Here is a 16816-nt window from a genome sequence, read left to right as displayed (position 1 = left end):
CCTTTTCTGTTTGTTATTTTTTCATGCACATGCATATAAGCTTTAAAGTTCTTATATATGGTTTGTTTTCTTTTGTGACCCTTTATGAATGACACAGTTTTCCATTATTGAAGCTATACAGGTGTCCATAAAGTAAGGGAAAATTGGAAAAGAAAGCTAAATAAAAGAGAATTTATGTGATGTTGGGTGCTTGAGGTCAGCTTCCCATTGGCTGTTGATTAAATTTTTGTTGCTTGGTTTAGTGGTTATCACTGTCAAGCAATATCAAAGGCAACAACAGAGAAGCAGCAAAACGAAAAAGAGAGAAAAATGGGAAAAATGATGAGGTTTCAGCATCAGAATTATTATTATCAGCCTCTTAGAAGAGAAGCAATTGCTGGGTTATTTATGTTTCTTTTCCCAGTTTTTTTGCTTTGTTTGTTTACTCCGTTCAGCCGTGCTTCCCCTTCTACGTTCTCGGTATGTTCCTATATATATATATTCCTTAGCAGAATTTTCCTTTTTCTCTCATGGAAAACGATTTCTTGGTTCTAATTTTCTTTGTGGAAAATTCATGGAAATGAGATAGGGCAGTTTAAGGTTGTTCAATGATAAGTTTGCAGTTCATTAAAAATGGAAAGTATGGATTAATTTAAGTTTATTTTACCGACTGAAAGTTTATGGATAAGTGGCAAGCTTATGCAGCTAAGTGTCTGCTAATCATTTTACTTTATTGAAAATAATCCCAAATTAGAACTCTGTCTTGTTAGTATATAGTTTTGCAGTTCATTAAAAATGGAAAGTATGGATTAATTAAGTTTATTTTACCGACTGAAAGTTTGGATAAGTGGCAAGCTTATGCAGCTAAGTGTCTGCTAATCATTTTACTTTATTGAAAATAATCCCAAATTAGAACTCTGTCTTGTTAGTATATAGTTAATTTGCTTGAATTGGAAATTTGAAAAATGATGGTCTGCAATTCTGCTTTTCTTCCATTCTTGTAAATTTTCTTTAGCCTTTCCTCGTTCCCCAGTTCTCTTGATTAAATTAAACATTTTCTCCCACAAAATTCAGAAAAAGTATAAAGGAAAAAGATTTTAGCAGTTCTTTATGCAGAGTTCCACCATTGATCTTTTGGTAATCTAGTGATTTGTGCTGATTAGCATGATAAATGCTGATAATTTGCTCTTTGGGAAGGAAATGGAACTTCAATTTATCTGGTTTGTTGCGGTATTGCTTTTTTTTAGGAATGGAAATTACCTGATTGTTCCCTTTGGTGCTCCTTGCAGGAGTCAAAATTCATGAAACCTCGACATTTACCTTTACTCGAGAGAACCTTACAACATGAAAGTGTGAGTTGATGTTCGTTAAGCAACACGTTGTGCTTCGGTGTGCCTGCATCTCCATATGTTATGATTTTCCTTTTATGAATGTATATTGATTTGTAATTTTGCTGTTTGATTTGCTTCTGTGTTTTCTATTCAGTCCAATAATGAACCATCTGATCTCTGGGCTCCTTTGGCTGACCAAGGGTGGAGACCATGTCTTGCATCGGTAAATGACCCATGTGAGTGATCAGCAATGCTATTTGAAGTTGTAGTTTCTTTATATTGATAAAATCATGAGTTAGGAGACTCGAGTTTGCGGGTCCCGATCACGATACTAAGATTTTTTTGGATTTTTATCTTTGATTACTTCGAGCAGCATTGCCTCAGAAATCTGAAGGATATCTTCAGGTCTTTCTTGATGGAGGACTCAACCAGCAAAGAATGGGGGTAGGTCTCATTTTCATTTTAGGTTCTCTAGAGGAGTCGAGAATTACAAAACATCGAATAATTCTAGTTCTCCTGATTAAATTCCTTTTTGCTTCATAGATATGTGATGCGATTGCTGTTGCTAAAATATTGAATGCAACACTTGTGATCCCACATCTTGAAGTAAATCCGGTATGGCAAGATTCAAGGTACATGTGTAGAAGAAAAGCATCCTTTCAAGTTCTTATTCCAAGTGGAAATTAGTTCTCTCCCCAGTTTAAGGATGTATATTTTTTCTGAAGTAACTATTTTCCCTGCAGCTCATTCATGGATATATTTGATGTGGATCACTTTATTAATGTATTGAAGGAAGATGTAACGATTGTCAAACAGCTGCCCGATGAATTCTCTTGGAGCACAAGAGAGTATTATGCTACTGCTATTCGGACCACCAGAATTAAACGAGCACCTGTTCATGCATCTGCAAACTGGTATCTCGAGAACGTCTTGCCTGTACTTAAGAGGTTGGTTGCAACTTGAACCAATTGATTGAAATGCACATTTTCTGTCACTTTTGATGGTTTTCATACATATACATAATACAAGTACTCTCTCACGTATGTCCTTGTCATGGGGACAGTAGACATTAACATGCGCTGTGTGACTGGTTTAAATTCATAGCCAGTGAGCGTACAATGCAGATTTCACTGTAATCTAATGATCATGTTATGTTATTTTTCCAGCTATGGGATTGCTGCAATTTCTCCTTTCTCTCACCGTTTGTCTTTTGACAACTTGCCAAGTGAAATCCAAAAACTCCGTTGTAAAGTCAACTTTCAAGCACTTGTTTTTGTTCCGCACATTCGTGTACTTGGAGATACCCTTGTCCATCGCCTCCGGTATCCTCCGGCTGAGAGTCAAGAACTTACCATTGACGATCTTAGCGGAAACACTGATCGAAATGACAAACAAAGACCACAGAAGTTTTTAGTGGTACACCTTCGGTTTGATAAGGTATATAATTGGCTTATGCTGTAGATTAAGATCCTCGTATAAGTGACATTTTCTACGTACATATATGTATGTACTTTAATTTAAAACGCCACAAAAGATATCATTGTTTCTATGCAGGATATGGCTGCTCATTCGGCCTGTGATTTCGGTGGGGGTAAAGCTGAAAAGCTGGCTTTGGCCAAGTATCGACAAAGGATTTGGGGAGGGAGCGTTCTCAATTCTCAGTTTACCGATGAAGAGTTGAGAAGTCAAGGTCGTTGCCCATTGACTCCTGAAGAAATCGGACTGCAGCTGGCAGCTTTAGGTTTTGATAATAATACCCGTCTTTATCTTGCTTCCCACAAGGTACTTTGTCTTAGGAATTCTGGTTTTTCAAATCTATCTTGCCACGTTCATCAAATGGTCATATATTTCAGGTATACGGTGGGGAAGCCAGGATTTCCACCCTAAGAGAGCTGTTTCCGATGATGGAAAGCAAAAAGAGCCTTGCCTCTTCGGAGGAAAGGGTCCGTATAAAAGGAAAGGCTTCGTTGTTAGCAGCGGTTGATTACTATGTGAGTTTGCATAGCGACATATTTGTCTCAGCTTCCCCTGGGAATATGCACAATGCGTTGGTGAGTATTTCTGGCTAAATGCTAGAGGACAGTAGATTTCTTCTGATGCAGTATATGATTGTACTAGAAGATATCTAAACCCGAACTTTCTGGGTTGAATGTAGAGTGTGCCAATAGACAGTTTCGGTGTACTTATCGTCATAGTTTGTGTGTTTACATGATTGTTTTAAGTTTATTTACTTTGCGAGTCTAATTTTGAGAACCTTCGCCTGAATTCTGCAACTGCAGTGTTTTTACTGTCATTTCCTTTGGCCAAGTTAGTATATACAGTTCTGCTTACTGATGCTTGCAATGGCATGCAAACAGATGGGACATCGGACATTCAAGAACATGAAGACCATAAGGCCAAACATGGCTTTGTTGGGACAACTATTCCTCAACAAAAACATTACTTGGACAGACTTCCGTCAGGCCGTGGTTGAAGGGCATCAGAACAGACAAGGGCAACTGCAGTTGAGGAAACTGAAACAGTCCATATATACATACCCAGCTCCCGATTGCATGTGCCAAGCTTAATCCCTAAACCTCGTCTTATTGGTAAGCTTAAAGAAAGCGAGTTACCCTTACTATATGTAATTGATTTTATACTGCAACTATTTGTTATTTGTGGCTTGTATTGGTAACATAAATAAGATGCAATCCCATTTCTCCAACTAATAAAAATATTAGATCTACTGTTCTTAGTATTATGTAGCTCGTTGCATCAACAAGAATTTATATCGTGCCAGGGGTCGCCAACATCAAATTGTCGTGGATCATATTATGGACTGCGGAGTTGGGTATGCAGCCTATGATTCATCTCTGTAGGTCTCTATTTTGTTTGTTGCGTAGCTCTGCCAGTGAAGCTGTCTTTGCAACTTTCTTTTTGGTAAATTATTACAGGGAACAAATTTTAATGCTAGTGTATTACATGAAACATCTATGTTTTGAGCAAGAGATTTGAGTTTTTACTTCGCAGTTGACAAAATTTTAACTGATTTAATATTCTGGTAATTGATGTCTTGCAAGTCTTTAAGATGAATGTTCTCCTATATTGGAAGAAAGAAGTAGCTTTGTTTCTTTGCTCGCAAAATTCATCTGCGGAGTGTAAACGATATGCTAGTACTTGCATGTTGCTCAAATATGAACTCTTAAAAACATTACTCTAAGTGTAAGCTTAAGCAGCTATTTAAAAGTTGCTCTGCATCCATGGGGCAACTATGGCCCTAAAAGTCAAGCCAAGGTTTCAATGTGACTGCCCCATTCAACAATTCCCATGTGCATAACTTTCACAGCAATTTTTACATAAAGGCGCAGCCAAATCTATGTTGTTTGTCAATCTTTGAACCATGCAAGACAAGCCTTAACATTAGATTTGCCTTTCAAACAAATTGATTTTAAAGCATCAAGAGAATTAAAACTCAGAATAATGATATATCAACAATAGCTTTTAGGATGAAACAAGCTACATTTTAAGAATAAAAACGTAGTAGCAATTGGGAGGATACACATGTATGGGAGAAGCTTGATGAAATACAACTTCATTGTAGGTGTCAGGAAGTGTCAAACAATGCAAGTCATGAGCTTCGGGGATTGGTAGTTAGCTATCAATATATCAATGATCATCAGAGTTACTAGATTTGGGTCGGATCTGACTATCTTTCTTATCCTCAGCAGTTGATCCATTTCCATTTCGGCTTGCCGATGCCACCTCTTTTGCATCTGTTGTGTGCGGAGTCATTTCTTCCTCGATAGGCAGTGTTCTCTTTGAGCCCTCTAATGCAACACCAAGAACTATGTTTTCCTCCAAGGCAGGTCTAGCTATCGGTGGCTTAGACACTGGATGCTTCTCACCACTTTCTGTTGAGGATACAGAAGGATTATCTAACTTGCTGTCTTGCCTAGCAAGTTTCTGTTGATCGTCTGTAACTCTTTTGTTTTGGGGCACATTATTGGAGATTGAATCCGGCACCTCTTGGTCAGGACTAGATGTTTCTCCAGCATTAGAAATTGTCTTCGGGGCAGATTTTGATGGTTGTTTAACTTCATCAGCGGTCTTGGGAAGTGATGTTGATTTGAGGGAAGCATTAGACTCTTTGGCTTCAGAATTTGGACTTTCTACAACCTTAGCATCTGCTTTGAGTTCAGTTAACTGTGCTCCTTTGGATTTGGAGTTGGGCTTTGGTGTTGTTCCAGCCTTGTCTGCAGAAGGCCGCACTGTGGTTTTACTGTCTTGTTCTCCAGCTGGTTGCGAGGACCTGCCTTTTATTCTATCCTCACCACTGATCTTGTAAGAAGGTTCAATTACTAACAGAGGCCTGTTAGGTGTCACTCCACCATGGTTATAGATTGAGTCTGCAAATGGTACATTGTCCAAGTCGGAATCATTAATTCTTTTCTGCACAGTGCGAATTGGTGTTGCAAGCCGGGCACGATGATGGCTGATCACTCTAAGGAGATCTAAAAGTATAGCTTCCTTCATCATCAACAAAAAATAAGATCCATTCAAATATATTAAGCTTACTGGAAGAGACTTTCACAGACAGGAATATAAATTGAACATAATTAAAAGGCCTTTTCCCCATAAGGAATCAAGAGAAGTTATTATGTTATGGTCAGCATCTAATGCAGGTTATACCAGCAAAATAAAGAAACCCAAGGGATTCGAATAAAAGCTATGCTTGCAATACAAAAGATGGTATTTATGCCATGCGAGTCTAGTCTTCTAATGAAGCAAGCATACTTAATTGAACATAGATCCGTCAATATGGTACGGATTCAGTTCACATACTTCTATTAAGTTCAAGTAACATTTCCAAGAACGACGTACTACAGTCTGCCATTGGTGCACTAAACACCCTGACATCCACATGCACAGGCCACATTCATCATTTACAGATATAAACTACAATAGAGACACCCTCTTACCTTTACACATAGGTACTCTTCAAGGTGAGAGGTCTTTACAAAACAGGACACCAGTATCTGTCAAAGGAGGAAAAAAATTGTTAGATATTTATGATACAAACAATAAATAGTTCATCTTACATCTCAGGTCTCTCCTGCCAGTTGTAGAATGTATTAGGTAAGTTCTGCCATCTATTTTAGATGTATTTTATTTTTATCTACCAAGGAGATAAGTTAGATATCCATTAAGTAGTTTATATAAGTACAACTCCTATGTAAACACTAACATAATAGGAGACTACAGTTGTAAGATTCAGCCTTTTTAATCAGGCTATTTTCTGTAAGTTTTTTTTATGAATTAGAATTCAGAAAGACTTCTCTAAATCTTTCACTATTAATAAGAGATGTTTCTTCTTTTCTCATTAGGTAAATCTTCAAAAGCTTACAATACGGTTCTCGTACAGGAAAGGACACTGTAAATATGTTTACCATGTCTCTTGTATAAAGATCTTAAGAGAAAAGAAACTGGGAACAGCAATTCTTGGATTCTACAGATGCTCGAAAATGCTTGAACAAAATACATGCACCATATCAATAAAGTAGGAAGTTAATTAAACAAGCACTGAAGATGGGCATAAGGGAAATGTCCATACTTTTGAGGTTAATATGACCAGACTGGACAACAATAGATTAGCTTTAGGATTTGATGGGTTGTCAAAGTAATTTTGACCATAACCATCACGTGTTAGTGAGAGAAGCTCCCGCAGCTCCCGCTTCTCTCTAGGGCCCAGGTGTTTTAAAAAATAAAAGTGGTTTCTCCTCCGACAGTGTTTTGTCGTCCGCTGCCGCCGCCGTCAGCAATCCGCCGCCGTCAGCAATCCGCCGCCATACTCGAACCACCGTTTGACGCCGTTTTTTCCTGGGATGGTCGTCTGCTCAAGGTGAACACAGATCTGGACCTTTTTTTGCGAAAAACTGTGTCATTCGTCGCAGATCTACACTCCGTCAACTGCAGATTTACGCCGGCTCCCGCCGGCCGAGTTCGACTCCGCCACATTACCGATCGCAGCGCCTTATTGCGATCTAATCTCAAGCGTTCTAGTGTCGAGCATCGTTAAACAACTGAGAAATCACCATGGAACCCCAACCCCCGTCTCAGCCCAGCCGTCTACGAGGGTTTGTTTCAGCTGGCGTGAGGCATTCTACCGTCCCTCCTTCATCATTTAGGATTTCACAACTCCTTGAACCAGACAGCAGTGGTGCAGCCGGTGATTTTCCTATGGAGTCTGCCAAGGAACTAGAAGCGAGAGTAAAGGCTCTAAAAGCACTAGTGGCAGATTTGAACAAGCGGGTAAAGGATTTAAAAATGAAGGAGAATGCAGTTTCACCAGGTAATTTTCTCAGAACCTCTGGATCCGCCGGTGCAGCCTCTTCTTCTTACTCCAGTAAAGACATACGTGAAAATGAGAAAGAAAAGGAGAGGTCAAAGTTTCGGAAACGGAACAAACGAGTTTTTACCAGACGCATGCTAGCCGGATTGAGGCAGTTTGGTAACTTCCCAATTCCCCCGCATGCTGCTAGGAACGATGTTCTGGCAGCCTTGGCACGTGAGGCTGGTTGGACAGTTGAGCCCGATGACACCACTTACCGACACTCTCCTATGCTCCAAAATCAACAAAATTTGGGAACTTATTCAGCGAGGTCGGGTGATAGTCCATTATCATCCAATCCTTTGAAGAAGTGCTTACAAGAAGGGAAACATAGAAATGGAAAGCTGTCTTTAGCACACGTAAAACCAGCTCTTTCTGTTGCTCATGTTGATCATAATGGATCCAAGGAGATCAATTCGAAAGGGTATTCCAATGTAAAATTGTTCGAAGTGGTGGGAAGTAGAAGAAACGGGTTTAATAATCAGTCAAAGGAAGGCCAACCAAATATCGTCAATGAGTTCAGAAAGGGTTGTTACACGATTTTTATCGAGAACCTTCGAGAGAAGATCCATTGGAAGAGACTTGGATCTATATTTGGCTCACATGGTCAAGTTATTGATGCATTCATTCCCAAAAAAAGAAACTCGAAAGGGTTTCGCTTTGGGTTTATTCGCTTTGCTACAATTGAAGAAGCAAGGACAGCGATTTCTAAGATGAATGGTAATCATATTTACGGCAACAAAATTAGAGTCTCTCTGGCTAAATATAAACCTAGATAGTCTTTCTGGCGAAAGTCCTCGACAGCTGTTCAAAGTAAGTCTGGGATGGAAGATTTTCCGAGGTTTAAACACTGTGAAGTTGAGGGTGCTGTGGACGAAGATAAACTTCAAGTGTTGAACAACTGTCTTGTTGGATGGTGCAAGAACTTTATCAAGATTGGTAATCTTGCTAACCAAATACAAGCCAAAGGACTAGCGGGTTTCACGCTAATGAGAGCTGCTGGAAATGTAGTTCTAATGGTTTTTGAGGACTCGGATTTGTTGAGAAGCGTGAAGGAAGATAAGTTAGAGACTCTTGCAGAATGGTTTTCCAAAGTGGAAACTTGGTCAGAGAGTCTTGTGGTGGAGAGTCGGCGCGTGTGGTTAGTTTGCGAAGGTATTCCTTTTCACGCTTGGAATTGGGATACTTTCAAAAACATAGCTACTAAGTGGGGCAAGTTAATAGCAATTGATAACAGTTGTGAGTTCCCTTCGTCTTTTGACTGGGCTAAAATTCAAATACTCACAAATGCTCAAGGGAAAATTGATGAGTTGTTAGAGTTGAAGGTCGGGGATAATTTATTCAAAATCTTGGTGCATGAAGTTGACCCTTCCTTCAAACCTAATTCTTGGGTCCCAAGCGTTTTTTAGTTTGTGGTTGTAATTGTTGGTTTTTGTTTTGCTATGTTATCTTACATCTTGAGGTGTATTTTAGAAATAGGGTTATTGTCTTAGGGGCTTTTTGTTTGAAGATGTAAGATTTTTAGGTGATATGGTCTGTATTGGTTTTTATTCCCCTTTGAGGGTTCGGTGTTACCACTTGTACTTGGTCTTCTATTTAATAAAATATGAGGTATTCTTTTCTCCCTTCCAGTGTTCTTCAACATACTTCTAAGTATGTGGAAGAATATGAAGGGAGTTTTTAATGAGACCTCCAACTTCTATAAAAAAAAAAAAAGCTTTAGGATTTGATATATTCAAATCAATTGTGATTTTCTTTATCCTTTTTTGCAAACATAACTAGGTAAAAACACATTAGAATGGCTGGTAAGATGTCTATTAGAAAGCACCTATTACTACAATCAAATTGGAAGATGTATTTTAGTAGGTAAGATTTGAATGGAACAGGATCTAACTGCTTCACACCCTTATACTACTAACATAAAGTACAAAAAGAGAAAGGATGAGGTGACTTCTTTTACTGTTTCTTCTTGTCATTGCTTATAGAAAATCTATCAAAGTCGAATATATATGACTGTAAAACAAATCAACGAGTGGATTTCATAATAAGGTAGGATGTTTAACACGAACCAAAAGGGCCTGATTTTCAGGGTTGATATTTTCCAGAAATACTCTTCTATGCAATCTCTGCTGCTCAACCTGAGGATTCTTAGCCAAGACCTTGCGCATGTCTGCAACTATATTCTGCACAAACAAAAGGGGGTCCAAAACGAGTTTTAAAAAATGGAAATGAATTTAATGTCTTTAAAGGTGAAATAGAACTTCATACAGTTTTGGGTAACTCCTTACATTAATCTTATGGACATCCAAGTGACTGATGGCCAGGTGAGTTTTAATGCGCCAATGAGTTTTTTGACTAAGATTTCTCACAATATTTACCGTGAATTTGTGGTTTGGAATGTGAACTGCTTCACGATCTTCCCCTCTTATTATTGTTGGCGACCACCAACCAACATGCTGAATATGAAAAAAATCAAGACCCATATAAGAAAATCCAAAGATGAAGCATATTGTTTCCCAGTGAACTAAGGTAATCAAACCATTAGAAACCAACATAAAAATTGAAATCTAATACAAATACCATAACAATTTTAATTTAAGAGCTCCATGCCTCACCATTTTCTCTAAAAACTTATTAAGAGCGGGCTCAAGTACAAACCTCAACAGTACCGGAAACTTCATACCCCTCGATCTTTGCTTGAATCCATTCATTCAAGACAAATGGTCGTGTTGCATGAATCATTGCACTTGAGAGAAAATTTGTGAATATCTACAACAAACATCAATCAAACTGTCAAGCGCTGAAAACGTGCATATACTGGTACAGATAAAAAAAAGATCAAGAAAAGTCCAAATAGATCAAATAAGTTTGGATTTTCATTTTTGTTTGATTTAGGAGATATAGCATCAATATTATGTTTCCTTAATAACAAAAGTTGTACTTCAGTATCTTAGAAGGCTGATCTCCTTTTTATTTGATTTCCATCATTTTAGCTATTTAGCTACTTCACTGGTTTTGTAATTCAATTTGTTGGGATAGTTTTTCCAGTAGCTATTTTAGCTGCCCATATCAAACCTACCAAACCCTAACCAATTCAACACCAAAGCAACCACCAAGCTTCAATTGCAACCATATATCATTGCTCCCTTTTCTAGTTTTCTGCCCAAGAATCTGAGTTTCTTTCTAAACAAACCTATAGTAATAACCATCTCTCATTCAATTAATACCTATAATCACATGTTCTTGCCTATAATGCAATCATATTTTCAAGATTAGTGGAACTCCATATTTCTGTCCTATTTCGTCTATATATTTTTCATAAAGTGCACTTTTCTTTTGGCCAGAGATAAACTGCAGTTAACATAAAGAAAGAAAGCTTTGTCCACTGCCAAAAAGTAATGTGATGGAGAATGGGGAAAGCTGTAGATTGAAATGAACCAGTATGAAGTGATGTTTAGTTCTACCTCACGGCCAGCAAGAGTCAGCAAAACTGTCCCCAGACCTCCAGCAGTTAGCCACCTTTGAGTAGAGAAACCCAGCAACTCCATGAACAATGACCCAGCAGCGACCCAAACTGCAGAGTATAAAGCTTTCCCTGCAAACTGGAAACTCATCTGCCGTAAAGAAAGATAAGCTTAAGAATTAGTAAAAAGGTTCACAATTGCAAATCTGATTGTTCTAACAGCAACCATATGAATATGCAGTATAGGTTTCTCAGCCTCTCTAATGGATGGAAGCATTAGAGTCACAATTCATATGCACTTCTGTTTATAGTAATAAACAATAGCAATCACATGAATATTAGTAAGTAATATCATTGCTTTATGTAAGAGAAATCAAACCCACATTTCTCGTATCGCTGATCTCACCCGTCTCCATCAAGAATTTTTGCATTTGCTGAATCATGCTGCAAATAGCATTTTTTAATGATGTTTAATGATAAAGGAAATAAAACAGTCATGGAGCATAACTAGGAAAACTTTATTAGCATTCAGAAATCAGTTTTAGAAGAAAAATATTCTGAAATATTATAAATACAATGCATTCGCAGTTCATACTAGCCATAGATATGAGGTACATGTTTTATTTTTTAGCTTCTAAGATTTTTTACATTTTTTATGAGGGAATAGCTTCTAAGAAATTATTATGCTTTTCATGTCCTTTCACATCTGATAAAATTATTATGCTTTCATTAGATTATTTTAGATAGATACACTTCAAGTTAACAAGGTGGAACCAGATTTCAGTAATGAGATTTGCTGATGAGCTTGCCGAAAACAATGCATTAACCATCCGCATCAAGCAATTTTTTTTTTAATTTTTGAGGGGAGAAAAAGAAAGAGAATACATGCTTACCTCGATAAGCAATAGGAAAAGGCCACCACAGTTGACAATGATTGTACGAAATTTAAAAGCCGTTGCTTAATCGATTGGCTGGCTTCTGTAGGGAGAACCAATGGATCCAGTGCTCTGCAGGAAGTACAACAATAAGAAGCATGCCAGTTGAACAATTGGAAACTAGATTTTCATTTTATAACAAAAAATTACAGAGCCGCTTTAGCACTTAAAAAAGTCTATGATTTTGACACCTGCATATGAGTATTGCTCCAGTCCACAGCAGCAAAGGTTGAATATAAGACATTGTAATTGAATGTGTTCTGCTCTTCTTCCAGCTACTATCACCCTTCTGCAGGTAATCTTTTAACATTAGATAATGCATTGATCCAACTTATATAGACATGTACCGAACCATGGTAAATAACAGAATTGAGAAAACCCTAGAGAAGTCAACTTACACTAAGAAGTAAGCTTCTACTGTATCGCAGAAGTGGTCCAATACCACATAGGGCAAAAATAATAATGCTAATTGCAGGAGCCAACTTAAATACAAGAGGACTATCTCGTAAAATATTATATGACCTGCATGATAAAAATAAATAAATAAAGGCATATAAATTATAACAGTACCTAAAGTCCTAAACATAAAGACAATACCCAAAAGTACTGTTTTAAGGACATTATGTTCCTAATATAAACATGAGGCCACAAGAAAATAAATAAATTAGCTAAAGAAGAGAAAAGTAATGTACTCTTGAACTATATTCTGGGACACTTCAGATTTGAACCCAAATAAAATCAATACTAAATATGTTGAACTAATAAGAGAACACATTTATCTGTAATGAGAAGTTAACCACACTAGGAAACAATCCTGAAAGTCAGCATAACAAATATGTCGAGCAGATGACGAAACAAGGGAAAAAGAGCACCTTGTCAATGCAATAGAGGCAGCTTTTACCCCAGGAAGTTCAAATACTTTTCCTGGTAATTGAAAAGAATGACACCTAAAGGCATTGTATCTGTATGGAACTGAATGTATTGGCCTGTACAAACTGTTTGAGAGGCGAATTCTCCAAAAATCCTGTTGCTGGAACTGTGGAAAAAAGATAAGAAGAAAAAAAATTGTTCCTCAAAACATCAGAAAGAGCATTAAATTTCTGCTAGAGCTATTAAATTGAAAGACTATCTCCAAGTCAACTTCCAATGGGCTACAAAGAAGTTCATAGCTCAGTAGCTAGTAACATTGCAAATGAATGTAGGGACCACCATGTAATATGTACATAAAGATTTAAAAGAACATAAATCTAGTCTTCAGGTCCATGGTATTACAGTAACGTGATACAATCACTGCAATAATAAATGCTAAGTGATTGGAAGATTGAAAATAGATATATTATGTGCTAGCGTGTATGGAAAATAGCATACAAGCAACTTTTTTTTATTAATCTGGGGTAAGTACAAGACAACATCTATTCAGAGATAACTCTCAACCAATTAAGATTGAACGCTCACATCCCTAGCATTCCTGGTGCTCAAACTATCTCTACCACCGAGCTCACTTGGTTCGTGCTACAAGCAACACTTAGTGTGACAGTTTCTGTGCAGTTTGAGACAAAGATATTGACAAGCAAAAGCTATCATATTCATGTCCATGTGCAAAAGCAATGCGTTCATGATTCCTATCGTGGACAATGCACTGTCCATACATGATTAACTAACAGAAGAAACATCACATCCTAACCAAAGCAGATGTCTTAGGGCTCGAAGTTATACCGAAGCACGAGATGAGAGGGTGTCACCCAGTAAATACAACTTGTGCCTTACACCCTGAAACCGGGAAAAAGAAAAAAGGAGGCAAAAATATCAATATACGAAATAAAAAGCCAAATAGAAAACAAAAGATTTTCTTAGAAGGGGATGGACAAATCTTTTACCTTGAACTTTTTATGGTAGCCCCGGTTCCTGCAAAGTCCCAAATCATAGGACAAATACAAAGAACCAGAAAGAGACATCGTCGGGGTGAAATCAATCGTTTACAGGGCGTCACTAGTTGCATAAGATCATACTGTAATCCAGTAACAGACAAGCTTTAAACTTGAAATGGATATTAATAAAGGGAAACACTTATCCAAAATCCCGAAACTAAGCAACCTGCCAGAGGAAATTAAAAATTAGAGGCGGCAACAGAAGATACCAACATAATTAACAAGAACAATAAAAGTTGTGTCGAACCCTCAGAGAATTTTATTTCGAAAATTTCACCAGTCGGACGACATAGCAAAAGGGGTTAAAGAAGAGAAGTTTTGATCATTCGGGTGTAATATTTTAATTATAACTCTGAGAAGGCTAAGAAAAATGAAGAATCTAATCAAACCATATGCCACGGAAATTGGAATGATAGTTACCTTGAAGAGAAAGAAACGGAGAATTCCAGGCCTCGAATAAGAAATTCCGAGATTGGGCAAACAATTTTATCATTTTCTTAAAGTGGTCACAATTTATCCACGTGGATTGCCACGCTCACTTCCGTGGCGGCTCGTTTTCGGCAGTATCTTTTTCGACAGAAATTTCAAAACCTTGGAACGCTAGATTACAAACGGCAGCGTTTTTTCTGGAAATTTGCAAGCGGTCGTTTAATTGAAAGAAGTGAAGATTATAGACCAATTTCAATTTTGAAGTCAATCTCATGGATCGATCGTTACCTGAGGCTTGAATTCCAGAATTATCATAAACGGTTGCTTGTTAAGCTCTCCATTATTGTACGATGAGCCTTGATGATGATATCAGTCTGAAAGATGTCATATCCTTATTTTTCACTTGGACATTGTCCAACGCCATCCAGTTGATCCCTAATGACAGATGATGGTTTGTTCATGCCAGTTGTTAGACCTCAAGAGATGCTGAAATGGGTAATTTGACCCTTTCATCATACCCTGGCCATATAATTTTCTTGTTTAAATGGTAGCATTTGCCAACCAAAGGGAATAACCATACAAACTTCTTGTCGTCTCTTCAAAAATGAAACATTGAATCATATGTGGTAAACCGTTACATGCTCGTACAACAACCGCTAATGAACCCATATGATTTGTCAAATTTTGAACTGAAAAAGATGGGAACCCCGTGTTTCATGCACAAGCTTGAACAGAAGAAATAAATAAAAAAGGGAAATCTATAGCTTCGTACTTGAATTGCGGTTAGTTGAGCTGTGTTAGTGGAGACCTTTCTTCAATAACCAAATAGGGTTTATTTGATAGAACTGCTGTCCTCTCACGTTCTTCTGCAATGTCTCTCTGAGCCTTGGCCGGGGCAGTATTTTTCATTTCTAGCTGCTTCCTCAGGACAGAAAGATTTTCGACCCTCTCTTTCTTTCTCATGGAGGTTAAGTTCAGCCTCAACATTTGCAAGTTTTGGTAGGATTGGACATCATACATTCCAGATTTCAATAGCAGTAACATCACGGAAACCTCCTCACGCAGCAATTTCAACTGCACAGCTGAAGAATGGTAATCTTCAAGAAGCACTTTGAGAGCTGTAATTGTTCAATTTCCTGGTCATTTCCTCCCGCTGGTATTCCCATTCGGCTTATTGAGCCTGGAGATTTGCTGAAAACTCCTCGTGCATCTGCTTCGCACTTTTGAGCTCGTGTTGAAGTTTCATCAGAGAAGAAGTTCTAGCTTCTTGGAGTTCTTCGAGTGATGACAACAACTCATCGTTTTCTGCCTCCAGTTTTCCTGCTCAATATACCGTTTCCTTATAAAATGTCTAAGATCTGCGACTTCGTTTACTCTCTGCAAGTTCAAGCGATCCAATTGTGACTTTGCATCCTGGCATTCAGGAAAAAAATATTTCTAAAGCTTGTTTTGAACTCTGAAATTTCAAGCTTCCGTTTACTTTCTTTGGGTTTCTTCAAGAGCTAAGGCTTGGTTGCACAAGTTTAGATGGTTTTCAAGATCTGTAGTTCGGATCTGAGATTCGAATCTTGTCTGTAGTGAAGAAACCTCACTAACATTGATTTTGCCTCCTCCTATTCATTCTTTCTCACCTTGAACCAGTTCCGAAGCTTGTCATGGGCTTCTTCTAGGTGTTTGAACTGTTCTTTCTTCCATTTTAGCTGATCTTCAACTTTCCTCTTGCCTTCCTCTACCCTGGCCAACAAATCATCTCTTTCTCTTAGCTCGTCAAGGTTTTGGCCTTTTTTCTCTGTGTAACTGACAAGTGACCTTGTAGACCTTTAATCTCTGCCCTAAGCACATTAATTTTTTATTTTTATTTGATAAAGTATATAAATGGCACGAATATAAGAAGGGTATTTTGTTAAGGATAAAATGATATTTAATTATAAGATATTATTTTATTAAATTTATTAATTTTTAAAAATTATAAAATAATTATTTAACTGATTTTATATCTTTAAATTTATATTATTTTTGTTAAAAAATTAATTACAATCCGAACGAGACTTTAACTTACTGATTATTATTTCTCAATCAACATATTAATGTTTAATTCAAATTATGACAAATTTCTAATAAAAAAATTAAATTTAGAACATATAGCTTCTTTGTCATAGATCTTCATTTGCTTACTTCACCACCGAGATTTCTTCTTCTTTTTCAAGAAGCTGTTGTGTGTGCTTCCTGATTTTTTATCTCGCTTCTTGGATCATTTTTAACGGGTCATTTTGGAATTTCTTCAAATGCTCACATAGTTCAGCTTTGATTTCGAGATTGGCCCTTAGCTTCTCATTCTCAACTTTGACTTCATCTAGCTCTTGATTAACCTTCTCAATTGCCAT

The 16816-nt window shown here is 37.5% G+C and overlaps 2 protein-coding genes and 1 pseudogene across 4 annotated transcripts; 1 reads left to right on the top strand and 2 right to left on the bottom strand.

The window, feature by feature from the left end:
• Positions 1–267: 267 nt before the first annotated feature.
• LOC120216413 (O-fucosyltransferase 39-like) lies at positions 268–4326 on the top strand. Its single transcript, XM_039213843.1, has 11 exons — positions 268–459; positions 1269–1331; positions 1465–1546; positions 1684–1754; positions 1854–1942; positions 2054–2257; positions 2477–2747; positions 2865–3092; positions 3164–3361; positions 3668–3898; positions 4090–4326. Exons 1-10 carry the CDS (start codon positions 310–312, stop codon positions 3875–3877), a joined length of 1566 nt encoding a protein of 521 aa, XP_039069774.1. The 5' UTR covers positions 268–309; the 3' UTR covers positions 3878–3898; positions 4090–4326.
• A 478-nt stretch (positions 4327–4804) lies between these two features.
• Positions 4805–14595, bottom strand: LOC120216467 (mechanosensitive ion channel protein 2, chloroplastic-like). 3 transcript variants are annotated; one of them, XM_039213886.1, is made up of 14 exons: positions 14424–14595; positions 13953–14169; positions 13792–13845; positions 12948–13111; positions 12474–12597; positions 12267–12364; positions 12034–12147; positions 11524–11584; positions 11142–11291; positions 10336–10446; positions 9966–10133; positions 9747–9860; positions 6269–6325; positions 4805–5816 (listed from the first exon to the last, which is right to left on the bottom strand). In XM_039213886.1, the coding sequence occupies exons 2-14, from the start codon at positions 14028–14030 to the stop codon at positions 4956–4958; spliced, it is 2154 nt and encodes a 717-aa protein (XP_039069817.1). In that variant the 5' UTR covers positions 14031–14169; positions 14424–14595; the 3' UTR covers positions 4805–4955. The 3 variants fall into 3 exon arrangements, with proteins under 3 accessions (XP_039069817.1, XP_039069819.1, XP_039069818.1); XM_039213888.1 differs by having other exon boundaries at positions 13953–14083; XM_039213887.1 differs by lacking the exon at positions 14424–14595 and adding an exon at positions 14251–14355.
• A 131-nt stretch (positions 14596–14726) lies between these two features.
• LOC120216468 lies at positions 14727–16816 on the bottom strand (annotated as a pseudogene).

This window comes from Hibiscus syriacus, unplaced genomic scaffold (genome assembly GCF_006381635.1).
Source record: "Hibiscus syriacus cultivar Baekdansim isolate YM2019G1 unplaced genomic scaffold, ASM638163v2 tig00110160_pilon, whole genome shotgun sequence".
NCBI classification, from domain to species: Eukaryota; Viridiplantae; Streptophyta; class Magnoliopsida; order Malvales; family Malvaceae; genus Hibiscus; species Hibiscus syriacus.
Note: the sequence above shows the minus strand (reverse complement) of the source record. Positions and strands in the feature narration are given on the sequence as shown.

Excerpts from the sequence above, each read along its gene's own strand:
- LOC120216413 (XM_039213843.1), top strand. The coding sequence starts at position 310 with ATGGGAAAAATGATGAGGTTTCAGCATCAGAATTATTATTATCAGCCT. Across the intron at positions 1,332-1,464 it reads GAACCTTACAACATGAAAGT|TCCAATAATGAACCATCTGA; the intron begins GTGAGTTGATGT and ends TTTTCTATTCAG. Across the intron at positions 3,362-3,667 it reads GGAATATGCACAATGCGTTG|ATGGGACATCGGACATTCAA; the intron begins GTGAGTATTTCT and ends GCATGCAAACAG.
- LOC120216467 (XM_039213886.1), bottom strand. The coding sequence starts at position 14,030 with ATGTCTCTTTCTGGTTCTTTGTATTTGTCCTATGATTTGGGACTTTGC. Across the intron at positions 11,585-12,033 it reads TTTTCCTATTGCTTATCGAG|CATGATTCAGCAAATGCAAA; the intron begins GTAAGCATGTAT and ends TGCTATTTGCAG. Across the intron at positions 10,447-11,141 it reads TGACTCTTGCTGGCCGTGAG|ATATTCACAAATTTTCTCTC; the intron begins GTAGAACTAAAC and ends TGTTTGTTGTAG.